Here is a 24,484-nt window from a genome sequence, read left to right on the forward strand (position 1 = left end):
CCATAATTATAAACTTTTCAATGAAACTTTGCAAAAGTATACTTCATAATATGGAGCAATTTTGACATAAAAATAGCCAAAATTAAATTTTAATCAAGTTCACATACATTTCACTTTCAGGCCATTTTAAACATTTCAACATTTTCAAATTTTGTTGCATTTGCGAACGCACTTGTGTGCACATCATGTACAAAGCGTAGAAAAATGATTTCATTCATTTTGATGAACATTTATTGCAAATTAACGATGCACGTACACATTAAACTTTAATAATTGTGTGTTAAAATATGGGTATTTTAATGCAAATTTGTGCAAAAATATACCTATTTTTAATCGGTTATAACTCCTTAAAATAAATTTTTTTTATGTACTATGGAAGTTGATAAGTTGTAGATATCAATTCATGTAAAATTTGTACCTACCGGATGTTCTGGCACCACCATATGGCGACACAAATTTTTAAAATAGGATTTTTTTCTCTTTTGTACTAGTTAATCGCATTTTAATAGAGCACATCGCGCTAATAGTAGGGCGGCCAACGTGAGCTTTTCCATCATGTGGGGCATTTTCTGTTAATAACAGGCAATCATGTGGAATATATCCCCTATGGAATGAAAAAAAAGATAGGGGTGGATGCTGCTCTCCAATTTCAGGTCAAAGGTCATTTTCAAGGTTATAAGGCCAAATATGGTAAAATAGAGGTTCAACAACGTATCTATATATAAATTTACGTAAGGGCAAAATTCGGTAAATCGCACGTTATTTCTAGAATGTTTACTCGATGGTATATAAAGTTAGTTAGAATTATTATTACTGACAGTAATTGCTTCTCAACATTTGTATTAATTAATAATTATAAAAAATATAAACATCGTAGTGATGCGAGTCTGAACATACATATATAGTACATGTACTATACTATTAAATCGTAAATGTTTTACTGTGTTTAGTGGTATATTATTATCTATAAAACATTTAAAACAATATTTAGTTACTGAGTGGATAAAGAATATATTTAAAAATTGTTCTTCCCATCCTCTTCCCCATCCCTCAACTCTAATGTTATATACAAAACACAAATTGGGTTTGTTTAAATGAGTTCAAATTAAAAAATTGAACTCATTTTAAGACAAGTTTCTCCTTCGGAAGTAGGCCTAATTCCCAGGTAATTTTAGTTGACTACAATAATCATCGTGTCTATTTGAAAACGACAATGTATGTATAGTCCTGCGGTATGTACATTTGAAATCGCCAGTTTTTTGACGCTGAAATTACTGTGTATTCGAGAACCATCTGTGGACCTGACCTAGATGGTACGCGAGCGAAGCGAGCGTACCATCTAGTAAATATAATTTTCATGATAGCCTGCGGCTGATGGTTATAGTGTGGTGTCAAAAAGACCAGAATTGTACTGGGAAGATTTTAAATTTAAAAATAAAATCACTCCTGGAAGGTGTTCAAGGGAGGAGAGAATGAGTCCTAGAGTATATAAATAACCAGAATTGGAGGCCTATTAGAATGTCTTAAATTTCATTTAAAAACCGTCACAGAGGGGTTGTGAGTTGGGAGTAATGGGCCCATGTCAATATCCGGAATTTTTCTGGGATGGGAGGAGGTAAACGCTCTGAGGTGGGTATTTCTTACAGCACTGATATATAATGCCTACTGGCCACCTTGGTAACAGCAAACGATCGAATCACAACCACACATGCATGCTTTTGGTAACAACTGCATCTGGCTATTTAGTTTACATACACATGTAACAAGTTCCAAACTGACAACTGGGTTAGGGCTTTCAAACGACCTGATTCATTAAGGCCACAAACTGATCTCTGCCTGATAGTTGGCCCATATGTTAGGTTCCATGATGGCTGTATTTTTTAATTTTAAGTATTTCCAAAGCGAATACAATTTAAGGGAAATACAGTGCTTAAATATTTATTGAGTAAAGCGAATACTTAATATTTAAGGGAAATATAACACTTAAATGTTATTGGTATATGGCCACTGAGTCTAGTTGGAGGTACATACAAAAACATCTGAACATTAGGTCATATTTTGTCTGTTTCCGAGATTTTTTTAAAACTGCTTGTTTTTGGTTGCGGTACTATTAAATTCAATTATGTAAGTTGTAATTATTGGTTTATATGAGATATTGTATATTTGACATGATGCACTGTAAACGTTTGGAGCGCTAATTTATGCACTCTTTTGATCGTCTTCTTCAACGCCTTGGTGTTCCTTTTATTTTAAATCAAGGTCTTATTACTACTAGTTATTACACCTAGGCTTACTATAATCTATAAATAGGATAATTCGTATACGATTTGTATGCTGTCCGGTATACGATATTTTTTATCATGAATAAACAACGTATACGCATATATGAATCATATACGACTTTCACTCTTTGTGAAGCAAAAAAGTGGAAATAATGTAAACAGTGAAATTGTATATGATCCAGTTTTGGATCATATACTGCTTTTTTGCAAAGGGTGTATGAAATATTAGCCAGTCAATTTAATTAGCAATTATGACAAATCTAATCTAGCAAATGGTTAGTTTGCTGGGGTGAATTCTAGCCTTGGCATACCTTGTTTTCTGCACATGTAACCTGCATATCCTCTTCCTTATCCTCAGTTTTTCTATTTCTATCTTCACATTCAGAATCAGCCATGGCTATGTCTTTGTCACTACAATTTTCATTTAAAGTCACAGCACTGCATGATTGTGTATCAGTGCAACACTCATCACTGACAGTATGATCCCCATCTTGCAATGCTGGTTGACAGTGGTTGATTACAGATTGTAGTACAATATTTGAATCTGTTTGCGATTTTGATTCATCCTCCTTAGTCACAGTAGGATCCTTGATTTCATTGCTAGAATCCACATTACTGAAGGAGAATGATATAGACTGAAAAAACAATATTACATATATTACATTCTTAGTGATATTTTGTATTTAATATAACACCTAAATAAATAGCTGTCAATTGATTGGACGATTGTGGGTCACATGGCGTTCAATAGTACGCACTATTGCAGGGTTAGACATTAACGATCGCCCGGTCGCCTGTGGCGACCTTTATTCACCTATGGCGACTAACAATTTTGTAATGGTTTGGCGACCTACAAATCAAAACCTCAATAAATCTTTACATTTTATTATGACCAAGATAGGCTAAATAGACCACCCCTTGCCCTAGTTCAAGTCGAATTAAACTCTTCCCAAGTCAAGAGAGTAATGATTCACAGCTTCTTCCTTCATAGAGATGGAGCACAACAAGTCACCAAAATGGGGATACCCCTGCCTGCTGCTTTCATCAAGCACAAATTTACTTCAATACCTATAGTTTATCCAGTATGGTATCAGAGTAACACCTTCTTTACAGTAAGGCATGCATAATAACCAACCAAATTAATTTCTTTTTTATTGAACAAAGCAATTTTGAATTTAATAAATAAAAATAGTTTATAAAATATTTAATAGTAGGTCTAAATACATGTTTATCATTTAGAGAGTCCATTTTGCTTCAATTCTGTCTCTGTTTTTCAAGTAAATTTTTAATTTGAGAACCAGTTTGGTAACTTCTTGAATCCTCCTCCTCAAAACATGTGATGCATGCCCTGCCTGCTGTCTAGAGCTGCTCTTCTGGCTATCCCGTGATGTGTGTGTGATCAACACATCTGGTTGTTTGATAATCGAATATAACCATTTCTTGATTATTTTTAAATCATTATTCGCAAATTATTATCAATATTGCTTGTTTTAAATTGCATAAATTATGTGAAATAGGCTTGCTGTACTGGTCTATTTTTCGAACATTGCGATTATAAACTGAAAGTGAACTTACGATATATTATCAGCAAAATATTCAACAGTAGTAACGTAGTAAAATAAAGCAAGATGAACAACTCTAAATTATGTAAAAACGAAATTTATCGGGATGTACGAAAAAGCGGTGTTAAATCAATGTGTTAGAATAGGAAAAGATGGCCGACCAAACTTTGTTTGGCCCCAGTGCAGTCGGTAACGTGACGTCATCACTTTTTCTCCCTATATACATTTAAAATTCACATGGTAAAATTCATATCTTCAAATTCCGAGTCAACAACACCGAGTTGATAGCTAGACTACTATATCGCTCTCTCACTAGCCGCATAGACGCGCATCTTTGTTATGTTGGTGGTCATCAACCCTAGATTTACGAAACTTTGGGCGATATGACGTCACACAGCAAGCAGATGGTTTTCTCATCAGCTCTCGCTGTGAATTTGACATAATTGTTTCTGTTGACTTTTTCCAGGGCATACAAAAACGATCGTTTTGATGCAGTTTATTTATTTTGTTTAAACGTTTATACTGTTCATTAGATATACATAATAATTATATCGGTGATGATTACATACAGTACAAGGCTATGCTACGGTAATTCATTGAAATTAAATTAATTTCTTAACACATTTTTCTTTCTGCACAACGTTCAAACTAACTCAGAGAGCCTTACTGTGTGAATCGCGGCACCACTGCTGGCAGACCATGTGTTTACTGACTGAACAGCAAACAACGCACTGTGGCCGGCCGGCTGTTTGCCACGGTTACCATTCTTCTGTGTATCATAATGCAACTCAAAGCATGAATTTGTTTTATAATAAATAATTTTGTATTGAATGTGCTTTTACCAACTAAAATGAGATGTGAAAAATATGAATACAAAAGCCGAATAAAAAAATTTCAAAATAATATATTTAAAAAAAAAACACATGATCGTATGAGGTCAATCACATGATTCAATTAACAGTGGAAGAGTACAGTGCAGTAAATGGGGTAATATTTTTGTGGAAAAAACAACATCCTTAAGTATCGTTTTGCCTGATTTCTTCCAAAAATTGTATGACCCCAGTTGGTGAGCATAGCGCCAACAACAGACGCCCCATCCCCCACACCTCATAAAAAAAATTTTTTTTAAGTTCTAGAAATATTGCATTAAATATTTTATTAATAATATTTATTAGGAACGTTAGAACGTGAAATATTTTTCTGTTTTTCTCCTTAAATATCCATTACATATTTGGAGCTTGTTTGTACACTGCAATGTCCCATTGGAAATGCTGAAAAACGGTATTGAAAACAAAAATTGGGCCACTAGATTTTGATAAGGGCGACAAACATTTATTTGTTAGGTAGCCCTGCTGGCTCCTGAGGTTTAGTGCTTTTGTGAAGCAACAGAGTGGAAATAATGTAAACAGTGAAATTGTATATGATCCGGTTTTGGATCATATACTGCTTTTTTGCAAAGGGTGTATGAAACATTAGGCAATCAAATTAATTAGCAATTACGACAAATCTAATCTAGCAAATTGCTAGTTTGCTGGGATGAATTCTAGCCCTGACATACCTTGTTTTCTGTACATGTAACCTGCATATCCTCTTCCTTATCCTCAGTTTTTCTATTTCTATCTTCACATCCAGAATCAGCCATGGCTATGTCTTTGTCACTAAAATTTTTATTTAAAGTCACAGCACTGCATGATTGTGTATCAGTACAACACTCATCACTGACAGTATGATCCCCATCTTGCAATGCTGGTTGACAGTGGTTGATTACAGATTGTAGTACAATATTTGAATCTGTTTGGGATTTTGATTCATCCTCCTTAATCACAGTAGGATCCTTTATTTCATTGCTAGAATCCACATTACTGGAGGAGCATGATATAGACTGAAAAAACAATATTACATTCATAGTGATATTTTGTATTATATAACACCTAAATAAATTCCTGTCATTTGATTGGACGGGTCAAATGATGTTCAAGAGTACGCACTATTGAACGGTTGTTCAATATTACTAATTTGCCTCGTTAAAATATAATATTTCATCATTCACCTCATGCCACTTAACTCAACTAAAAGTTGTTTTTCAGTAAGACCGCACTCAAAACAAAAACATATACTAAAAAATGGATACAGAAAAATAAAAAGTAGAACAGACCTCAATTACTTTTAAAGCAAAATAAAAAACAATTAAAATGGAATAAATAATGCACTTCAATTAAAGTCCCATTCCCTAGGTTTTTAAAATCTAATTTAAAGTCACAAACTACATTTAATGTAAAAATAAATACTATATGGTCCTATTGCGAAAGATTGTTCGTTTTTAAACAGTTAAAAATGTGAAAAATAAGTTGATTCTAATATGTTAAATAATTAAGTTACTGTATGTCAAATAATTAAAAGTTGAATTTACAAAGATAATTTGTTAGACTAAAAAGTAACCATTTTCCAACCAGCAAACTTTAGCCAGTCAATTTAATTAGCAATTACGACAAATCTAAACTAGCAAATGCCTAGTTTGCTGGGATGAATTCTAGCCCTGACATACCTTGTTTTCTGCACATGTAACCTGCATATCCTCTTCCTTATCCTCAGTTTTTCTATTTTTATCTTCACATCCAGAATCAGCCATGGCTATGTCTTTGTCACTAAAATTTTCATTTAAAGTCACAGCACTGCATGATTGTGTATCAGTACAACACTCATCACTGACAGTATGATCCCCATCTTGCAATGCTGGTTGACAGTGGTTGATTACAGATTGTAGTACAATATTTGAATCTGTTTGGGATTTTGATTCATCCTCCTTAATCACAGTAGGATCCTTTATTTCATTGCTAGAATCCACATTACTGGAGGAGCATGATATAGACTGAAAAAAAAAACCAATATTACATTCATAGTGATATTTTGTATTATATAACACCTAAATAAATTCCTGTCATTTGATTGGATGATTGTGGGTCACATGATGTTCAAGAGTACGCACTATTGAACGGTTGTTCAATATTACTAATTTGCCTCGTTAAAATATAATATTTCATCATTCACCTCATGCCACTTAACTCAACTACAAGTTGTTTTTCAGTAAGGCCGCACTCAAAACAAAAACATATACTAAAAAATGGATACAGAAAAATAAAAAGTAGAACAGACCTCAATTACTTTTAAAGCAAAATAATAAAACAATTAAAATGGAATAAATAATGCACTTCAATTAAAGTCCCATTCCCTAGGTTTTTTAAATCTAATTTAAATTCACAAACTACATTTAATTTAAGAATAAATACTATATGGTCCTATTTCGAAAGATTGTTCGTCTTTAAACAGTTAAAAATGTGAAAAATAAGTTGATTCTAATACAGTATGTTAAATAATTAAGTTACTGTATGTCAAATAATTAAAAGTTAAATTTACAAAGATAATTTGTTAGACTAAAAAGTAACCATTTTCCAACCAGCAAACTTTAGCCAGTCAATTTAATTAGCAATTATGACAAATCTAAACTAGCAAATGCCTAGTTTGCTGGGATGAATTCTAGCCTTGGCATACCTTGTTTTCTGCACATGTAACCTGCATATCCTCTTCCTTATCCTCAGTTTTTCTATTTTTATCTTCACATCCAGAATCAGCCATGGCTATGTCTTTGTCACTAAAATTTTCATTTAAAGTCACAGCACTGCATGATTGTGTATAAGTACAACACTCATCACTGACAGTATGATCCCCATCTTGCAATGCTGGTTGACAGTGGTTGATTACAGATTGTAGTACAATATTTGAATCTGTTTGGGATTTTGATTCATCCTCCTTAATCACAGTAGGATCCTTTATTTCATTGCTAGAATCCACATTACTGGAGGAGCATGATATAGACTGAAAAAAAAACCAATATTACATTCATAGTGATATTTTGTATTATATAACACCTAAATAAATTCCTGTCATTTGATTGGATGATTGTGGGTCACATGATGTTCAAGAGTACGCACTATTGAACGGTTGTTCAATATTACTAATTTGCCTCGTTAAAATATAATATTTCATCATTCACCTCATGCCACTTAACTCAACTACAAGTTGTTTTTCAGTAAGGCCGCACTCAAAACAAAAACATATACTAAAAAATGGATACAGAAAAATAAAAAGTAGAACAGACCTCAATTACTTTTAAAGCAAAATAATAAAACAATTAAAATGGAATAAATAATGCACTTCAATTAAAGTCCCATTCCCTAGGTTTTTTAAATCTAATTTAAATTCACAAACTACATTTAATTTAAGAATAAATACTATATGGTCCTATTTCGAAAGATTGTTCGTCTTTAAACAGTTAAAAATGTGAAAAATAAGTTGATTCTAATACAGTATGTTAAATAATTAAGTTACTGTATGTCAAATAATTAAAAGTTAAATTTACAAAGATAATTTGTTAGACTAAAAAGTAACCATTTTCCAACCAGCAAACTTTAGCCAGTCAATTTAATTAGCAATTATGACAAATCTAAACTAGCAAATGCCTAGTTTGCTGGGATGAATTCTAGCCCTGACATACCTTGTTTTCTGCACATGTAACCTGCATATCCTCTTCCTTATCCTCAGTTTTTCTATTTCTATCTTCACATTCAGAATCAGCCATGGCTATGTCTTTGTCACTACAATTTTCATTTAAAGTCACAGCACTGCATGATTGTGTATCAGTGCAACACTCATCACTGACAGTATGATCCCCATCTTGCAATGCTGGTTGACAGTGGTTGATTACAGATTGTAGTACAATATTTGAATCTGTTTGGGATTTTGATTCATCCTCCTTAATCACAGTAGGATCCATTATACTGATATCATGTTAATTTACCTTAAAAGATAACAATTATACAGTAGAATCCCTCTTTTGGGACACTCCTATTCAGGGGACACCCCTATTAAGGGCCTACTGTATCACAGCACCCCTGTTCCGGCAAATCAAATCGAACGTCAATGTTTCATTTTCATGTAGTTATGCACATATAGATTGACGTATAGCCGAATGGAATGTCGTGAAAACAAAACTTACTTTTGATTTGATGGACAAGAACCATGCCAGGACAGATGTGAAAGACCCTTTAAGGGCCATTTTTTCTGGTCCTGAAGGTGTCCCTTTAATAGAGGTTCTATTGTATTCATTGATGATATACTTTATCGAGCTTGATAATACTGAAAATGTCCTGCCAGGCCATTTATAGAACTGACCAATACTGACCATCTTAAAATCGTTTATGTTTCAGAAGCAACACCAATAATGTTTAAAATCAAGAACATTCTTTTCTTATTATTTTAATAATTATTTATTATTATATAATACATTTCATTTTTCCTCTTCTTTCGTGTTCTTCAAGCACATATTGTCTCATTTCCATTATTCTACATGTATGTGTAAAATATTGTGAAGAAACAAATTTACTGCTCGATGGTATAATTAAGTCGACTGAAAATACTGCCAAAACATGTTTGTTAATTCTCAAGCTTGCCTAGAGTGACACAAACTATCCCATCAAATCAATCATTTTTTAGGAATCAATCGTGTGTGCTTTTATCTTGTTGTTTTTTTCGTTTTATGGTTTTTATTTTCAGTGAGCATCAAAATCAATGTTTTTGTTCTAACTCTAATTGTACATAGTTTCACATGTTATTAAGTTTTTATATTTTGAAATAAAGTTATTATTATTATAAATCTATGTCGATTCTAAAAAAGTGATTGGCAAATTATACACAAACTTGAAGTATTTACATTCTTTCTGTCAAATTCTGGATGTGATGTTTTATATTATATAGCAACAACAAAAGCACATACCCGCTGCAGGCAAATAACACAGCAATCAATTTTGTAGACTTTCCCCTTGAGATTCCTCACTGAAAATGTAAGTAAAAACATAAATGAAATTGCAATGTTTTAAAGTGTATAAAAAAAAATTATAACTCCCACACATAATGACATATTCAACTTAATCTTATTGTGTTTACATGGAGTTTGTTGTTTTGAAGTCTGAACACCGGTAATTATTCTCATTAACATGGCTGTTTCTAAAAGCTCTGCACTTTGAAAATTAATCCAACTATAAAATGATTGGTTACTAGTTGTATACAAAATACTAAAAGACATTCACCCTCATAAACAAGAAGTACATCCTCATTAAACAATTTGTTTTTGCTTTAAGAAGTCGTAAGGAAACATTTTTTGGTAAACATGTGCATCTTGCACATCAATTCATTAAGCATCATTAAAGAATATGTAGCTCAGTTAAGCTGGGCTAATCACAGTATTCTACAAATTAAAGTCTCTTAGTAGCAATTTATAGGCCGTTAAATGATTCTTCAAATAATTAATTAGCTTTTTGACTTGCAGTTGAACTTGGACAGACCTTTATTATGGACAGATTTTAATTTGTATGTGAAAATCAGGAAAGTAATGTTGTTTTTTATATTATTTTATTTTAATAATAATAATAACTGGTACTTGATATAGCGCATTATGCTGAAAGCCTCAATGCGCTTTACAAAGACAGAAAATTTTGAAAAATTACAAATTAAAAAGGTGGGTTTTGAGGAGAGATTTGAAGACACTGGTGGAAGTAGCCTGACGGATTTCAATAGGCAACGCATTCCATAGAGAAACGGATGCCGAAGAAAATGAACGATTTCCATAAAACTTAGTGGAGGGATGAAAAATATGGGCAAGAAGAGACTCAGATCTAGATCTCAGAGACCGCTTAGGAAAAAACGTCTGTATTTCAGTTAATTTTTGGTGAAAGTTAATTATAAAAACTATTATAATACTTCAAAATGACCCACTTTTTTTTAAATTCTTTATCTTTGTTTTGGAATTATTCAAAGGGACAATACATCTTTAATTAAATTTATACAGTCATTTAGGATTAAACTAGAACAATGGTATCTACACTACAGTAAGTAATTTTAAATATTATACTCAAAATTCTCTAATGGACACAATAACAAAATTTAAGGGTTGGATGGTGAACATAAAGTAATGCTTAATAAAGAGGTATTGGCCTCCAAAACTTAAATTGGCAAAAAAACAATTACCATAAATGATGATTTTGCTTTAATAAACAAGAAATATTTCTTACAAAAACGTCGCTCGCTTGTTGACATAACAGTTTTAAAGATATATTGTCTGGGTGTCTAGAAAACTCAGCTAGAAAACTCAGATCTCAGATATATCTGACTTTTCTAGATCTAGAAAACTCAGATATCAAGATCTGAGTTTTCTAGTTCTAGAATGGAACTAGAAAACCCAGATCATCAAATGGATCGTTCCATTATTAATCAGAGGGTAGCTTGTTTGAAATACTACAGTATTATACATTTTCTTACTAATAATAATAATTATTGTAACTTGTAGTAGCAGCCTACGACTTAAATCATAAAGAAATACAGTATAACACTTTTTAAAATGTAGGCTTAGCATTTAGGCCTAGCCTAGCTAAGCAAACTCCATTCAAGGCTCAACGTGTGGGCGCTATCGCGATGTATCGCGAAGAGTATACCTGGCCCTACTAGGCTAGAAGTGGTCAACTCGTACCCACACCAACTCGTACATACCTACTTTTTAAGCCTACATTTTAACGGTAACATGCACTGTTTTTTCTTTATGATTTAAGTCGTAGGCCGCTTCTACATGTTACAATATTAGTAAGAAAACGTACACAGTAATCAGTTTTAATAATACTCTACTGTAGTATTTCAAATGACCTACCTTCTGAATAATAATGGAATGATCCAAATGAACTAACAACCAATCATTTGATGATCTGAGTTTTCTAGTTCCATTCTGGAAGTGAGGTGCTATAATATAAAGACATTCAAGTGTGAATAAGTTGTATTCTAATTACAAACAAAAACTTTACTATGGACTGTTTTGATCATAATTCAATGATTATCTGAGGGCGAATTATTATATCAGCCTAGATTGACAGTCAAATGGGAGTCATTATAAATACCGGCCCAGTGGCGTAACAGGTGGGGGGGGGGCGGAATACCACCCGTGAGAAACGTTCGATCGGGCTGGGTAACAAGTAAAAAAAATAAAATACAAAGAAGGGATAGAAGAAAGAAAAAGAAAAAAAAAATATAAGATAAGAATGAAATATACGATATATGATATGGCTTCAAATGAGTCACAGTACAGTATGATATTCAAGTATGATGATATGAAATACACAAAATCCTGACTGACAACTCGTGGGAAGACGCAATGCTTATCAGTACATTAACATGTGGTCAGTTGACTGGCTGTTGGCGTCTTTTATCTAAGCCGCCATGCATTTGCCGAATTGCCTACCTGTAAGGGCATTAGGCCTACAGCATTTCATTCACTCCCGGACAGGCATTCACTTTCTTTTCGCATAGAATAACATTATTAAATTCATTCCGCGATGTTTTCAAAAGAACGAACAACGTGTTTTTATTGTAAAAAAACTTTAAGAAGAGATAGGCTGCGAAGCCACATTTTGACTGTCCATGGTGCAAAGTTTAGGTACAGAGAGTCTCGTTATCAACACATTTAGTCGCACGACAGTTACAGGAAGAAGAAATGTTCAACTTTGAATGCTTATAAAATTCAAATCATCACAGACAAAGTGGACAATTACTAGTACATGTAACACTTAATGTTTATAGACTACTGTATAGTTTATTATTTAGTTCAAACACACGAGTATATGGCTGGCTGTCGCTCCAATACTCAATCTTTCAGTCTTCTAACCGGAAAAATTACTACCTTTGCCAGGCGCGGATCCAATGTTAGATTGGGTTTTCACGTGTTCAAATGTTATGTCACCTGTGTTTTTAACAGTGGAAAATGTACGATCATTTTGCTGATTGCTGTGCAATAAATGGGAGTGTTATTTCCAGGCCAACTACTACTAGTTGGAGGCGCCATTTATCATGAATTTTATGTGCTAGAGTACTATTTCCGACGATCTGGGGGTGTCATTTACCAAAATTCGCCACAGCCCCCACCATGGGGGTGGGGGGGGGGGGCTATGGCTCAAGTACTTGGTGTCTGGAAGGATTAGCCCCTGTTTGCCCCCCCTGACAAGACCCCCTTGTTATGCGGCTGTACCGGCCTATAGGTAATAATAATAAAAATAAAGTTTTGATTTGACTGATTTGACAGTGAATTATTACAATACCGTCCTAGGTTGACAACAAGAACAAAGTCATTATTTATTTTAAAAGACTTTACAGATTACTGTCTACATGCATCTCAATAATACTGTATTATCAGCAAATGCTTTCATAGACTCTCTTCTCCCAGGGCCTGTTTCTGCTGCATAAAAATAACCGGTTAAAATCGGTGTGAATAAATTAAAATCGGTGTGAATAAATTAACTCCATTTTCTTGCCAGCAGAAACAGGACACATTTTTGGTAACCGGTTAAAAGGCAGCGCAAAATAACCGGTTAAAAACACCAATTTAAATCGGTGTTAGAACACCGTTTAACTGGTTATCGCTGAGCAATTCTTAGCTGCAACACAAAATAACGGTTATTTGACAGTTGTGACCCCGGGTCAGATACCGTCGCGTACCATGTGTGAATTCCTCGTGGTTTTGGCAGTCGAACGAAGAAGTGAACATGTATGTGGATGAATGAATGAAATCACAAGATATGTTATTCAGTTGTGGGAGGAAGAGAAAGTACGGGGAAGGATGGCAGGCAATAGAAAAGATTCACAGATATATAAGAGCATTTTTGCGAAAGTGAAAGAGGAATTCGGGGTGGAGTTCCGGACTACCCAAGCTAAACAATTTGAGGCGTTAATACAGGCTCGCGAAGGATATGGTCCTATAAATACCAAAACGGAAACAAAAGGGACTCAGAATGTTGCAAATACCTACCAAACGAGAATAGATAATGGTTAATTAATTATGAAAACCCAAATTTTATAGCAAAAATCATCCGAATTTATGTTAAAAACGATGAATTTAGCAACAAAAACTGAAACCAAACGAGCGTATTTATGGCACGCCCTTAGTGCCTTTAATAGGAGAACAATGAACAATCTTACTTTGATCGTTTTACATCATCATTTTTTATAAAAACATCCCATCGACCGAAAACAAAGGTTATCAGAGCCTTTGATAATAATATTAAATATGATTTTATTAAGCATAGAAATGTGCTATTATTTATGTTAGTACATTAAATATACGAAATAATGTTCAACACTCATTATTCTATTAAAGGCACTATGTGCGTGCAATATTCTATGACTTGGATACACTCGTTTGATTTAAGTTTTTGCGGCTAAACTCATCGTTTTTAACATAAATTCGGACGATTTTTGCTATAAAAGTTGGGTTTTCATAATTAATTAACAATTATATACTCTCGTTTGGTAGGTATTGCAACATTCTGAGTCTCGTTTTTGTTTCAGTTTGGTGTTTAGTAGGACCGCGCTCGCGAAAGACAACAGCCATTCACGTGGGAAGGGCCGTATGACATCGCCTTTTTGAGGAATTAGGCTAGATAATAATTATCCTAGGCGATCGGACACTGCACGACCCTCCCCATGTTTATTGAAGGCGGCATGAGAATTAATTTTATTAGTGATGGTAAGTAGGCTTTACAAAAAACAAAACTTGTAGACCTGGAGACAACATTTTATTATGTTAACATGTTTGAGATGTTCGGCGATATCACACACGTGTGTACTGACGTCGATGTAAACAAACAGCCAACTTACTACTTCCGTCTGAGTGTATTGCATTTTGGGTAATGATGACGTTTTGCTCGACGACCACCCATAGATTTAACCGGTTATTTCGGAGCACAAATTGAGCAGAAACGCGGTCTATTTTAAAATAACCGGTTAAATTGCGTTATGCAGCAGAAACATACCCCCAGACATGCCATGGGGTTTGTAATTTGAGCATGACCCGGCCGACTTTACAAAATTCCAAAACTGTCAGCCTCTAGAACTATAGCTTTCGCTTGAATGAGTAGTCCTCTGGGAATATAGCTGACTAAAGCCGCAGCGCGAAAAGAAACAGTTAAATTTTTAAAAAAACTGATTTCCATACAATGAGCTTTCGGTTGATGTTATTATTCAAATACAGTTCAGGTAAATAATTTTTCTTACAATTCAATTTTTTGACAAAGTTTATAACTATTACACTTTGTCTTAATGTGCATTTGTTCTACTGTATTTAAGCAAACCTGTTCATTTAAGCTATAAAATGTTTGGCTGTTAAAGTTACCATACTTAACCTTAGTTTTACTTTTAACTGTACATGCCATTATCAAAATTGACAAAGTACACACTATACTATTGGAGAAATAATATAATGAAATGACCAGAAGGCAAATTAGCACTCAAAACCATATCAATTTCAGTCAATGCAATATAAAATGTTGTAGGTTTGAAGAAAATCAAAGTCAATGTTATTTATTAATGGTTCAGATTAGTTGATTTCACTCAAATAGTGAACTTATGTGAACCTATCATTACATCATGGATCACTACAAGATTAAAATCATCCCAATATCTATTTTAAGTACAAGAAAACTGATTGAGCATGATAAAGTAACATTCCTTCTCTGTACAGAAATGTTCGCCTGTGACAGATATAAAATTGTCTCCATTAATGCAAATTAATAGGAGTATAAGTATACCTGTAAGAGCAACGAAATATTTGAACGTTTTCTCATATATTAAAAAATATTTTAATTGCATATTTGACGGTGAATTATTGATGTGCTAAGCATACAATTGATTGACCTTGGAACGAAACATCCCATAACTACATCTTATTAATAACAATGTTTTAAATTCATAATGCATGCTTTGCAGACTAAATGAAATAATAAAGTGTTGTGGATTATTTGTTTATATACTGAAAAGAGTATAAACAATATTAAGATATTGAAAGATACAAGAAACTTTATTTGTCTTCGTAAAAACAAAGAAATGTTGGTTGTCAGCAAATCCGATTACAAGATGCATAAACAGACTAAAAATGACAAAAAATGTATAAAACAGTAAACATTAAAATCTTTAAAAAGGTTAAAAACGTATAGTTACAAATTACATTCTAGAGACACCAGTGTTAAAAATATGAAAAGAGTTTGGCACAAAAGAATTTCTATAACAACATCGCACATTATAGTACAGTCACATGTAAGGAAAACTATCTCCAGCTCGATATTTGTGCCAAAATAGATTTTTTTAGCTAATAATTTTGTTATTCTTGAGATGCTGAATTAAAAAAAACTTAGGTGCCATATTTTTCGACCACACCTTCAACCGCCATTTTGAATTTAAAGATGGTCGATATTCTACACTAAACTTTGTCATCCATGGCATCATCGGAAATGGAAATGTAATACTGAGAATTTTATCCCATTACATCCATATAAAAAAATGCATAGTTACATAGTTACTATGCATTTATTGATATGGGTGTAATGGAATAAAATGATCGGTATTACATTCCCTTTCCAATGATACCAGGGATTACCAAGTTTAGTGTGGAACGTCAGCCATTTTGAAATACAAAATGGTGGCTGAAGTAGTGGTCGAAAAAAATGGCACCTAACTTTTTTGGATTCAGCAGAATAACAAAATTGGCAAAAAAAAATCTATTTTAGCACAAATATCGAGCTGGAAGACATAATAATCCTTACTGTTTTCGTGGTGGACAAAGTCTAATAACTGACCTATAAGTATTAAGAATAATAATATAATATAAAACATATAAATGAACAATTATGACAAAGTAGAAAGAAAACAACATTAATAAAACTGTATTCAGAATTTAAAACTATCCAACGATATATCAATCAGTACAGTATTTGGTGAAATTGCATGTTAAACTTTTGACCTTTATTTGGTCACATGATTTGTTTTATTGCGCAATAACTAAGTAACTTTGCGTTTATTAATATGGGTGTAATGGAACAATGCATCGGGTCATTCATAATTTTATGCATTTTGAGCACACGTTTTTCGTAGATTTGATAGTGGTGTGATATTACATTTAATGATACGCTGAGCAATTTTTCTTGACCTACCAATTTTTTTCTTATTGTCACATGTTAAAGTTCCAAAATTACATAGTATGTTAAAACTAGGTATCCCAATGAAGCGGATTTTCGTTAAGGCGATTTTAACACGTTCGTGAAATTTCAAAAAGTGACATGTCTTTGAAGTTAAAAATAAACTATTTCTTATGTAGCCATGTGAATAAAATTTATATGTCTAGAAAGATCTTGTTTAAGAGTTTATTTATATATATTTTTAATCTATGTTTATTAAATATTTTAATAGAAAACGCGAGTTAAAAAGAGGTACAAAAGCCGGCGAGCCGAAATCCGCGCGCTAAAAATAACTTCGGAAAACACCTACCCATTTTCAAAACACGATCGCTCGGCGACCATAATAGGTGGTGGAGTAATTTTTGTTGCATGTTATCAGGCTTTAAATACTCTTTATTTTGATATGTAAATCGGTTATTATTATTATGTACATCCGCCTCAAATGTCAATTTTTCCGATAAAAATTAAATGTTTGAGTCTTTCTCATTATCAAAATCTGGGGAATTTAGTATTGAATTGAAGCTAATTTATATTTCTGTTTGATAAACTACATTGTTTTATTTGTCTTTGCGTGGTCGTCGTGCGAAGAGACCAACAAGACCAACCACTTAAAAAAATAATCCCTATCGAAAATAAAAGTATTTACCATTTTCCTTGCAGGGGGGTTTCAGTTCTCAGCTTATTACTAAATTACCGACGCCCAGGCAATTTGCATGGTATGCATGTATTAGCGCGTTAAATTATGATTGGATACCCCCGCAGTGGACTGTTCCATTTTCGGAACAAGTCTTTACTGCACACACGAGGCATGGCGAAGAATGTCGCTTCTCCTGGAATATTTGCTTCGAAACGTCAATTTTACCTATTTATTAAAGTATTTAATAAGTGGAGTATTTATCAAGCTACTATATAAAGCAAGTACGTTAGGAATAAATGTACCGAAGGAATTTAAGAAGCTTTAAATTTGCTATGCAGCGGCCGTAACCCATTCTATGTAGGCGGCCGAAAGGCGCTTTTGACAGGGTTGCCGTTATATGTATACGCTGTATCATGGCCTAAACTTGATTCCGTATTTCAATATAAAGTGCACCTTACGTTTAGAATATTTGAAAAGGAAATAAAATTAAACATACTAATATATACTATTGAAGTAATTACTTAGTTAAATTTGAAATTCGTCTGCTTTCCTCCCGATATTTCTTCGGCAGAATTTATATTAGTGGTGTTAGGCTTTAGGCCTATAAACTTAACTTGTAGGCGCGGCCGAGTTTACGCCCGGAATGGAATCGAACGCATAATAAGCAAGGGCTTAATTCTAATTTTTAGCGGTTCGAAAATCAATTAAAATAATATTTATGATTATAATTAAAAATTTAAATTCTAGAATTATAAAAAAATGTATACTTACGAAAAATAATATTTAAAAAAAAAGAAACAATAGCCACACAGTTTTTTAACACTATATATATTTTTTTACATTTTAACATTTTTTAACAATATTTATGTTGTATTTCAGAAATACCTACCCGTCAATATAAATAATCTTACTAAAATACATATTACATTCTATGCAATGCAAAAAAAAAGAAGTCAATTCATACACTGGTTCAAAAGTTACGAATCATTTAAAGACAGGAACTTTTTGGGCATTTTTGAGACATTTGGAAAAAATTAGCGCAAAAAGCCCTAAGACTAATTTTGGAGGCCGATATCTCAAAAAAAAATTTTGAGGACCCCCCCAAAAAAAATAGTCTTGTACAACTCTGTGGTATCTATGGGTTTAGCAAAAATTAGAACTTTCAAGTTATTAATATAAAAGTTATAACCCTTCAAAAATGGTTCCAAATATAATTGGAAAAAATGCCATTTTTCAACCAAAAATCATTGTTTTTTGGCAACTTCAACGGACGATAACTTTTGAATGGATAATCCGATTTCAATCATTTAAATTGCAAAAGTTTATGTTCAGTAAGTTCCTTTTGATTAACTGAAAGAAAAAGTACCATCATTAATTTGAAATTTTACATTGGGATACCTATTAAAACACAAGACACTTACGCCTGTATTCTTAAACCGGACTTTAGTCGTAGTTTGAACTAAAACTTTAAAAATGACGTCATTTTAATTCATAAACTGAACTTCAACTAAATCGCCGACTAAATCAGGCCAACCTTGACTAAATAGAGACGGATTTTGATTGATTTTTTTAGTCCTTGAGGGGGCAGGCTAAATCGCTGACTAAATGGTTTTTAACCAAGGTTTACAAAAAATGTAACATTCATTGAGTTGTTATTATCTATTTCAACGGCCGTCGGGAGCATCTATATTCATGACGTCACATATAAACACGACGATATTGAGAGCGTGTATGCCGCCTGATAGTCAGTGAATGATCGACGGCCTGGAAAGATGGACTCCGAAAGATATAATTTATTCAATATCTAATTTTGTTGAAATATAGTGCCCTAAAATGTACTTCGTTTGTTCTAAAACCCAAATTTAGAAGGCCTTACCTCCCAAACCTTTACTAGGCCTAGGCCCCCAGCGCACGGCGGAGTCGATCCACCACCCACCACACATGCAAGGCTCCGTTTCATGCACATCCAAAGCGATATCAACAGCTTGCTGCTCATTGTCAAGCCAAAGTAAAATATGAATCAAATTCGTTTTCGAAATGCCTGATTCCGGAAAAAAAAAATTATCATCTCATATTACTAATTTAATTCTGCTAAACTAAAAACTAAAGAAACTAACACATTTTAACAGTAGTATAAATTATGAACGATATACAACAAAATACTACACGAACGGGAAAAATATGGATACGCATCATTGCACACGGATCTGTATCCCGGACAACCATTGATTTGAAGACTTTAGATCGTTATTTACTCGATGAATAACCGTTTATACGGTAATAATTTTATCTAAAAAATTTCTAAATACATTTCTGCAAAAGCACAACCATTTTTTATAAAATACTCCATAGATTTCAAGAGTTATAGCCAAAAAACTGCAAATTGTCCATTGCATGGGATTGGAATATATTCGCAAAGTGACGTCACCCGCGAATTTTTTTTATTTTCAAATGGGGCTTTCCCCAAAAGGGGATTTATATTTTGTAACAATATACATTCTAGCAACACCTAATAATAGCCCCCAAAACATCATTCCAAAATGAAAAAAATCGAAAATCCATTTCAGGTCCATTTTAAGCTTATCATTTACTACAGTTCCTAGGTATTTGTGATCAGGCACCCTTTCAACAATTGAATTATTAACTCTAATAGATTCATGATTTGGAGTAGATTTACGAAAGTCAAATAATTTCTTTTGTTATACTGTACCAACGTTTAAATATAAATTATGATGATCGCACCATTTAACAACCCTATTTATTTCTGTAAAATATTCTTGAGCATTGTCACAAAGAAAACTGCTTTAATTACAGTGTCATCAGCATACTTAATAATATTGCACTTTTCTACTTATCACTTGTATAAAAGGAACAAAGTATTAATGATCTAGTAGTAGTCGAGATGTTATTATTGCACATTACTCTCTGAGGACGGTCTATTATTAAACAATTATAAATAAAAAGCACAAGTCTAGGTGGAATATTAAAATCAATTGGCTGTGGTGTGGGTAAAATAGTATTAAACGCACTAGAAAAGTAAAAAACATTGATCGTACAAAATTGCGGGGGGTGTCTACATGTTTACTAACGTTATGGATAAAAAATAAAAGAGCATCATCTATACCTCTGTTTTTCTTTTACGCAAATTTGTATTGTTATTGTTTCCTACATTATATTTCAATTTATTAAGAAAATTTTTTTCCAGGCATTTAACAATATTTTAAGTCAAAGCAATTGGACGAAAGTCCTTCGGTTCACATGGCTGATTTGTCTTAGACAGGGGGTGGATTACCGATGTTTTCCATACCCAAGAAAGGACACCATTTTCTAAAATCATGCTAAAGATACAGTAGGTTAAATAATATTAAAGGCAAATTATCACAAATGAAATGATGAACGACATTCGTTCATCAATATGTTTTGTTTTGTTCCAAAATCAATCAAACTTTATAATGTACTAGTGCACATGCATGCAATTATTCTTACCATACTTTGTACATCAATAATATACCATCAAATATGCAAAATTTTAAATTTTTTTAAGAAAAACATTCAAAGTATTTTGTTGCTTCTATACTTTACATGCATTAATGGAGACAATTTTGACACAATTAACTTAATCTGTGTATCAAGTGACTTTAACCCAATGTCGTAAGACTTTATACGGCTCTGAAAAAACCTACCACCTCCCCTTTTTTTTAACTTTGATTTTGGCATGTAATTGTAAGCTATATCAGTGTTTCGTCTACCATTTTATATTTAATAGAACATATTTTATTGATACTGTATTACCAAAATGTTGATAGTATTATGTTATGGCTAAAGATACGGTACCATATCCATACTTCTAAAAACTAAAGGTACAGTAATTATAGAGGGCGCTATGTAAGATAGATGTTAATCCAATACATTGTGATAAGGCTATGGGGTTGCAGGGTTAGGTTTTTAATATTTAGGAACAAGTTTTTTATTTAGTTACAATTTTTGTATTTAGGAACGAGTTTTAGGAATGCAATTTTACCGTACCTTTAGCAAACAGAACCGCCCTCTATACTTACCCTACCTTTAGTTTTTAGAAGTATGGATATGATACCGTATCTTAAGCCGACTTGCCTAGGTGCCGACTTGACGTGGGGCCGACTTGACCCAAGAATATTATTAGGTTTACTAAAAAACGGAATTTGTACTTTCGCTTATTTCAATCGCCAGGCGACCAACAGAGGATGCAATTTGTTTGTACATCGTTTGCATGGCTAAAAAATGATTATTTTCGGCATATGTTGAGGCCCTACTACTCTAGGTAGGTAGGCTTTTTATCTAGCTAGGCCTAGATTTTAAAAACAAGTAAAGTAGGATTTTCATAGATATTATATGCCTAGGCCCTACCTAGAATACGCCTAGCCCAGCTAGGCCTAGGCCTAGCCAGTTAGTTTTTGCTTTATTATTTCATTAGTTAGTCATTACCCTTTTAGGCCTAGCCTAGTAGTAGTAGACCTAGTAGGCTATCTGATAATAAAAACAACCCAAACAATTAAACATCATCGAAGAATTTATTTTGTTTAAATGCGTATTCGACAATATTATTAAATTGGGCCGAAACGTCTCACCTGGGACTCCCGACCGAATCGTCCCGATACAAGTACTTTTTGCCAAACAGAAATAACTTACCTGGCTAGCCTAGCCTAAGCATTTGTGTAATAAGAATGTCAAAACAACCGTTCGTTTGATATAAAAGATACATACAATGTTTACAATTAATTGCAAGTAATAAGGTACATTAATATTATTCGTTTATTTGTATTCAATACACCTACCTACACTATAAAACTACAGACAGAATAACCATGCATGCGGCGACAATGTTTTGATACGTGAAATTGGACATGTGGTCAGCTTTATTGTATGGCGCGCAAAAAGTGCCATCCAGTTTGGTTTCGTATTTATCTATCCCAAGATATTATTTAATAAAGATTAATTTCAATACATTTTTTGGTGAAAATTAACATTTTCAACAAAATATACAATAACAAATTCTAATGTTTGCAGTTTTAATTTATTTATTTCATGTGTTTTTATACAAATGAATTTCAACAAAATTAATAATTACAGCTGTGCACATAAAAGTTATCTTAATATCAAAATTGAAATAAATATTCCTATAAAACATACCCTATTAAATATTTGTTTTGGCAAATGTTTTGTTGAAAGAAACAAAAATAGTAAATATATTGCTTCAGTGATCATCATATCAACTGCATATTGTTACATATAAAATAAATATAATGATCAAATAAAATATTAAATAAATACACACTGAAACTGATAAATGTAGCTACATCTATCTATTTAGCACAATGATTTAATGATACTGTAGCTGTATAAAAATATATATAACTTCAAAGCCTTAGCCAGGTAAAGATAGAACTTCTAAAGAATATAGTAGCATGAAAAGTCAGTAACAACATGAATATAGCTTGTTTGTTATTTATCAGCTGATATTTCTAATATAAAAATATATAATTTTTAGTGTACAACTGTATGTATACAATATTCCCTATATGATATGTACGAAAGATATGTACTGTATAATTAATATGACTATTATTTATCATAAACTGGATACTAAACTATGCATTACTTGATGTATAAACAAGTTAATGCATTTTAATCTTGGCTATAAATGTCCTAATTTGCATTGGCGTCAACATGACACTTAGTGTGTCTGCTGAAACTGGCTCCGGCTTATAATCTGTTAAAAAAGAAACACAAAATTTAATTAAAACCAATTAAAAAAGATATTATTAGGTTTAACAGTAGATTTACACCTAGCCTAAAATAAAATAGAATTTCAACAGTTTTTATAAGAATTTAAATTTATAATTGTCTTCTAGTTCTTACCTGTTGGTACTAAGCCATCAGCTGTTTTCCATTTTAACCTCTTAGCTTCTGATAACAGTTGATTACCACCTAAAGTCATCTCCTGCACACTTATAATGTCAAAGTCAGCAAACAGACCCTAGAAAAATCAATAAAATTACAAAGAACAGAATAACATTTCTGAAATTGGTAAGATGTTTGCTCTAATCTGACGTAATTTTGTACTTTATACTGCTGTATGTACATGAACCCACGAACTCCAGCCATTCATACATCTATATCACTGAGCCTGCGCTCATGGCTAGGTACACACATGACCAATTACTCAACTCCCTGATGCAAGGTACTCCATAATAGTTAAATACTTCAATTATCATTTCTATATTCAGAAGTTAATGAAAGGAAATTATGAAATAATATACAGTAAGATGCTCTATGCTTGACAATGAATCTGATCTGGAAACTGTTCTATTCATAAGTACTTTTGCATCCATGCTGTGTAAAGTGTCTTTCACACTGCACTCCATTTCGGCTCCAGCAAATAATATTGAACCCCACCTATGTGCCAATCGATATGCGTGGTAGCCATTTTGTGCGTCGTGAAGTTCAATTCTATGTGCCGGAGCTGGACGGGAGCAAATGTGAAAGATGCTTAAATCATGTTCAAATAATTGTAAACCTGAAAAAAAATGGGTCAAAGCCTTAATTGGGCTTATATTATACATAATTTGGCAAGAGGCACCTCAAATACAATAGGTTACCTCACTATCTGTAGTTTGGCCCTATTTAGATAGTTGACACATAATAGTTTTACCTTCAAAGAAACAGTAGCATTCTTTGATAAGTCTGCATTGTCGGTCTTTTCATATTGATGTTCCAACCTCAACAACACTGTATCATCACCCCACTTCTCCAGAGTAAGGAGATGCACATTTTCTGGAATTTGGTGCTGTAACAATGAACCCTATTAAAGAAATTTAAATGTGAGTGAACTGTAACTTGACAGCACAATCAGTGCAAGTATTAACA

General features: G+C 32.9%; 2 protein-coding genes across 4 annotated transcripts in view; both read right to left on the reverse strand.

Moving 5' to 3' along the window:
* The window catches only part of LOC144845313 (uncharacterized), a 45,125-nt gene extending 22,564 nt beyond the window's left edge, over positions 1 to 22,561 (reverse strand). Inside the window, exons 1-7 of one of the 3 annotated variants that reach the window (XM_078702549.1) lie at positions 22,397 to 22,561; positions 9,675 to 9,733; positions 8,397 to 8,699; positions 7,394 to 7,717; positions 6,390 to 6,713; positions 5,403 to 5,726; positions 2,594 to 2,917 (exon numbers count right to left, since the gene is read on the reverse strand). In XM_078702549.1, the coding sequence (XP_078558675.1) occupies positions 2,594 to 2,917; positions 5,403 to 5,726; positions 6,390 to 6,713; positions 7,394 to 7,717; positions 8,397 to 8,675 (1,575 nt within the window). In that variant the 5' untranslated portion in view covers positions 8,676 to 8,699; positions 9,675 to 9,733; positions 22,397 to 22,561. Of the gene's footprint in view, positions 1 to 2,593; positions 2,918 to 5,402; positions 5,727 to 6,389; positions 6,714 to 7,393; positions 7,718 to 8,396; positions 8,700 to 9,674; positions 9,734 to 11,597; positions 11,617 to 22,392 lie in introns of those variants that run through there. The other 2 variants (XM_078702548.1, XM_078702550.1) reach the window with 2 other exon arrangements.
* Positions 22,562 to 22,718: 157 nt separating this feature from the next.
* The window catches only part of LOC144845312 (lysosomal alpha-mannosidase-like), a 28,772-nt gene continuing 27,006 nt past the window's right edge, over positions 22,719 to 24,484 (reverse strand). Inside the window, exons 22-24 of the mRNA XM_078702547.1 lie at positions 24,270 to 24,419; positions 23,477 to 23,594; positions 22,719 to 23,327 (exon numbers count right to left, since the gene is read on the reverse strand). Coding sequence (XP_078558673.1) covers positions 23,233 to 23,327; positions 23,477 to 23,594; positions 24,270 to 24,419 — 363 coding nt within the window. The 3' untranslated portion in view covers positions 22,719 to 23,232. The remainder of the gene's footprint in view (positions 23,328 to 23,476; positions 23,595 to 24,269; positions 24,420 to 24,484) is intronic.

This window comes from Antedon bifida, chromosome 6, assembly GCF_963402885.1.
Source record: "Antedon bifida chromosome 6, ecAntBifi1.1, whole genome shotgun sequence".
In the NCBI taxonomy this organism is placed as follows: Eukaryota; Metazoa; Echinodermata; class Crinoidea; order Comatulida; family Antedonidae; genus Antedon; species Antedon bifida.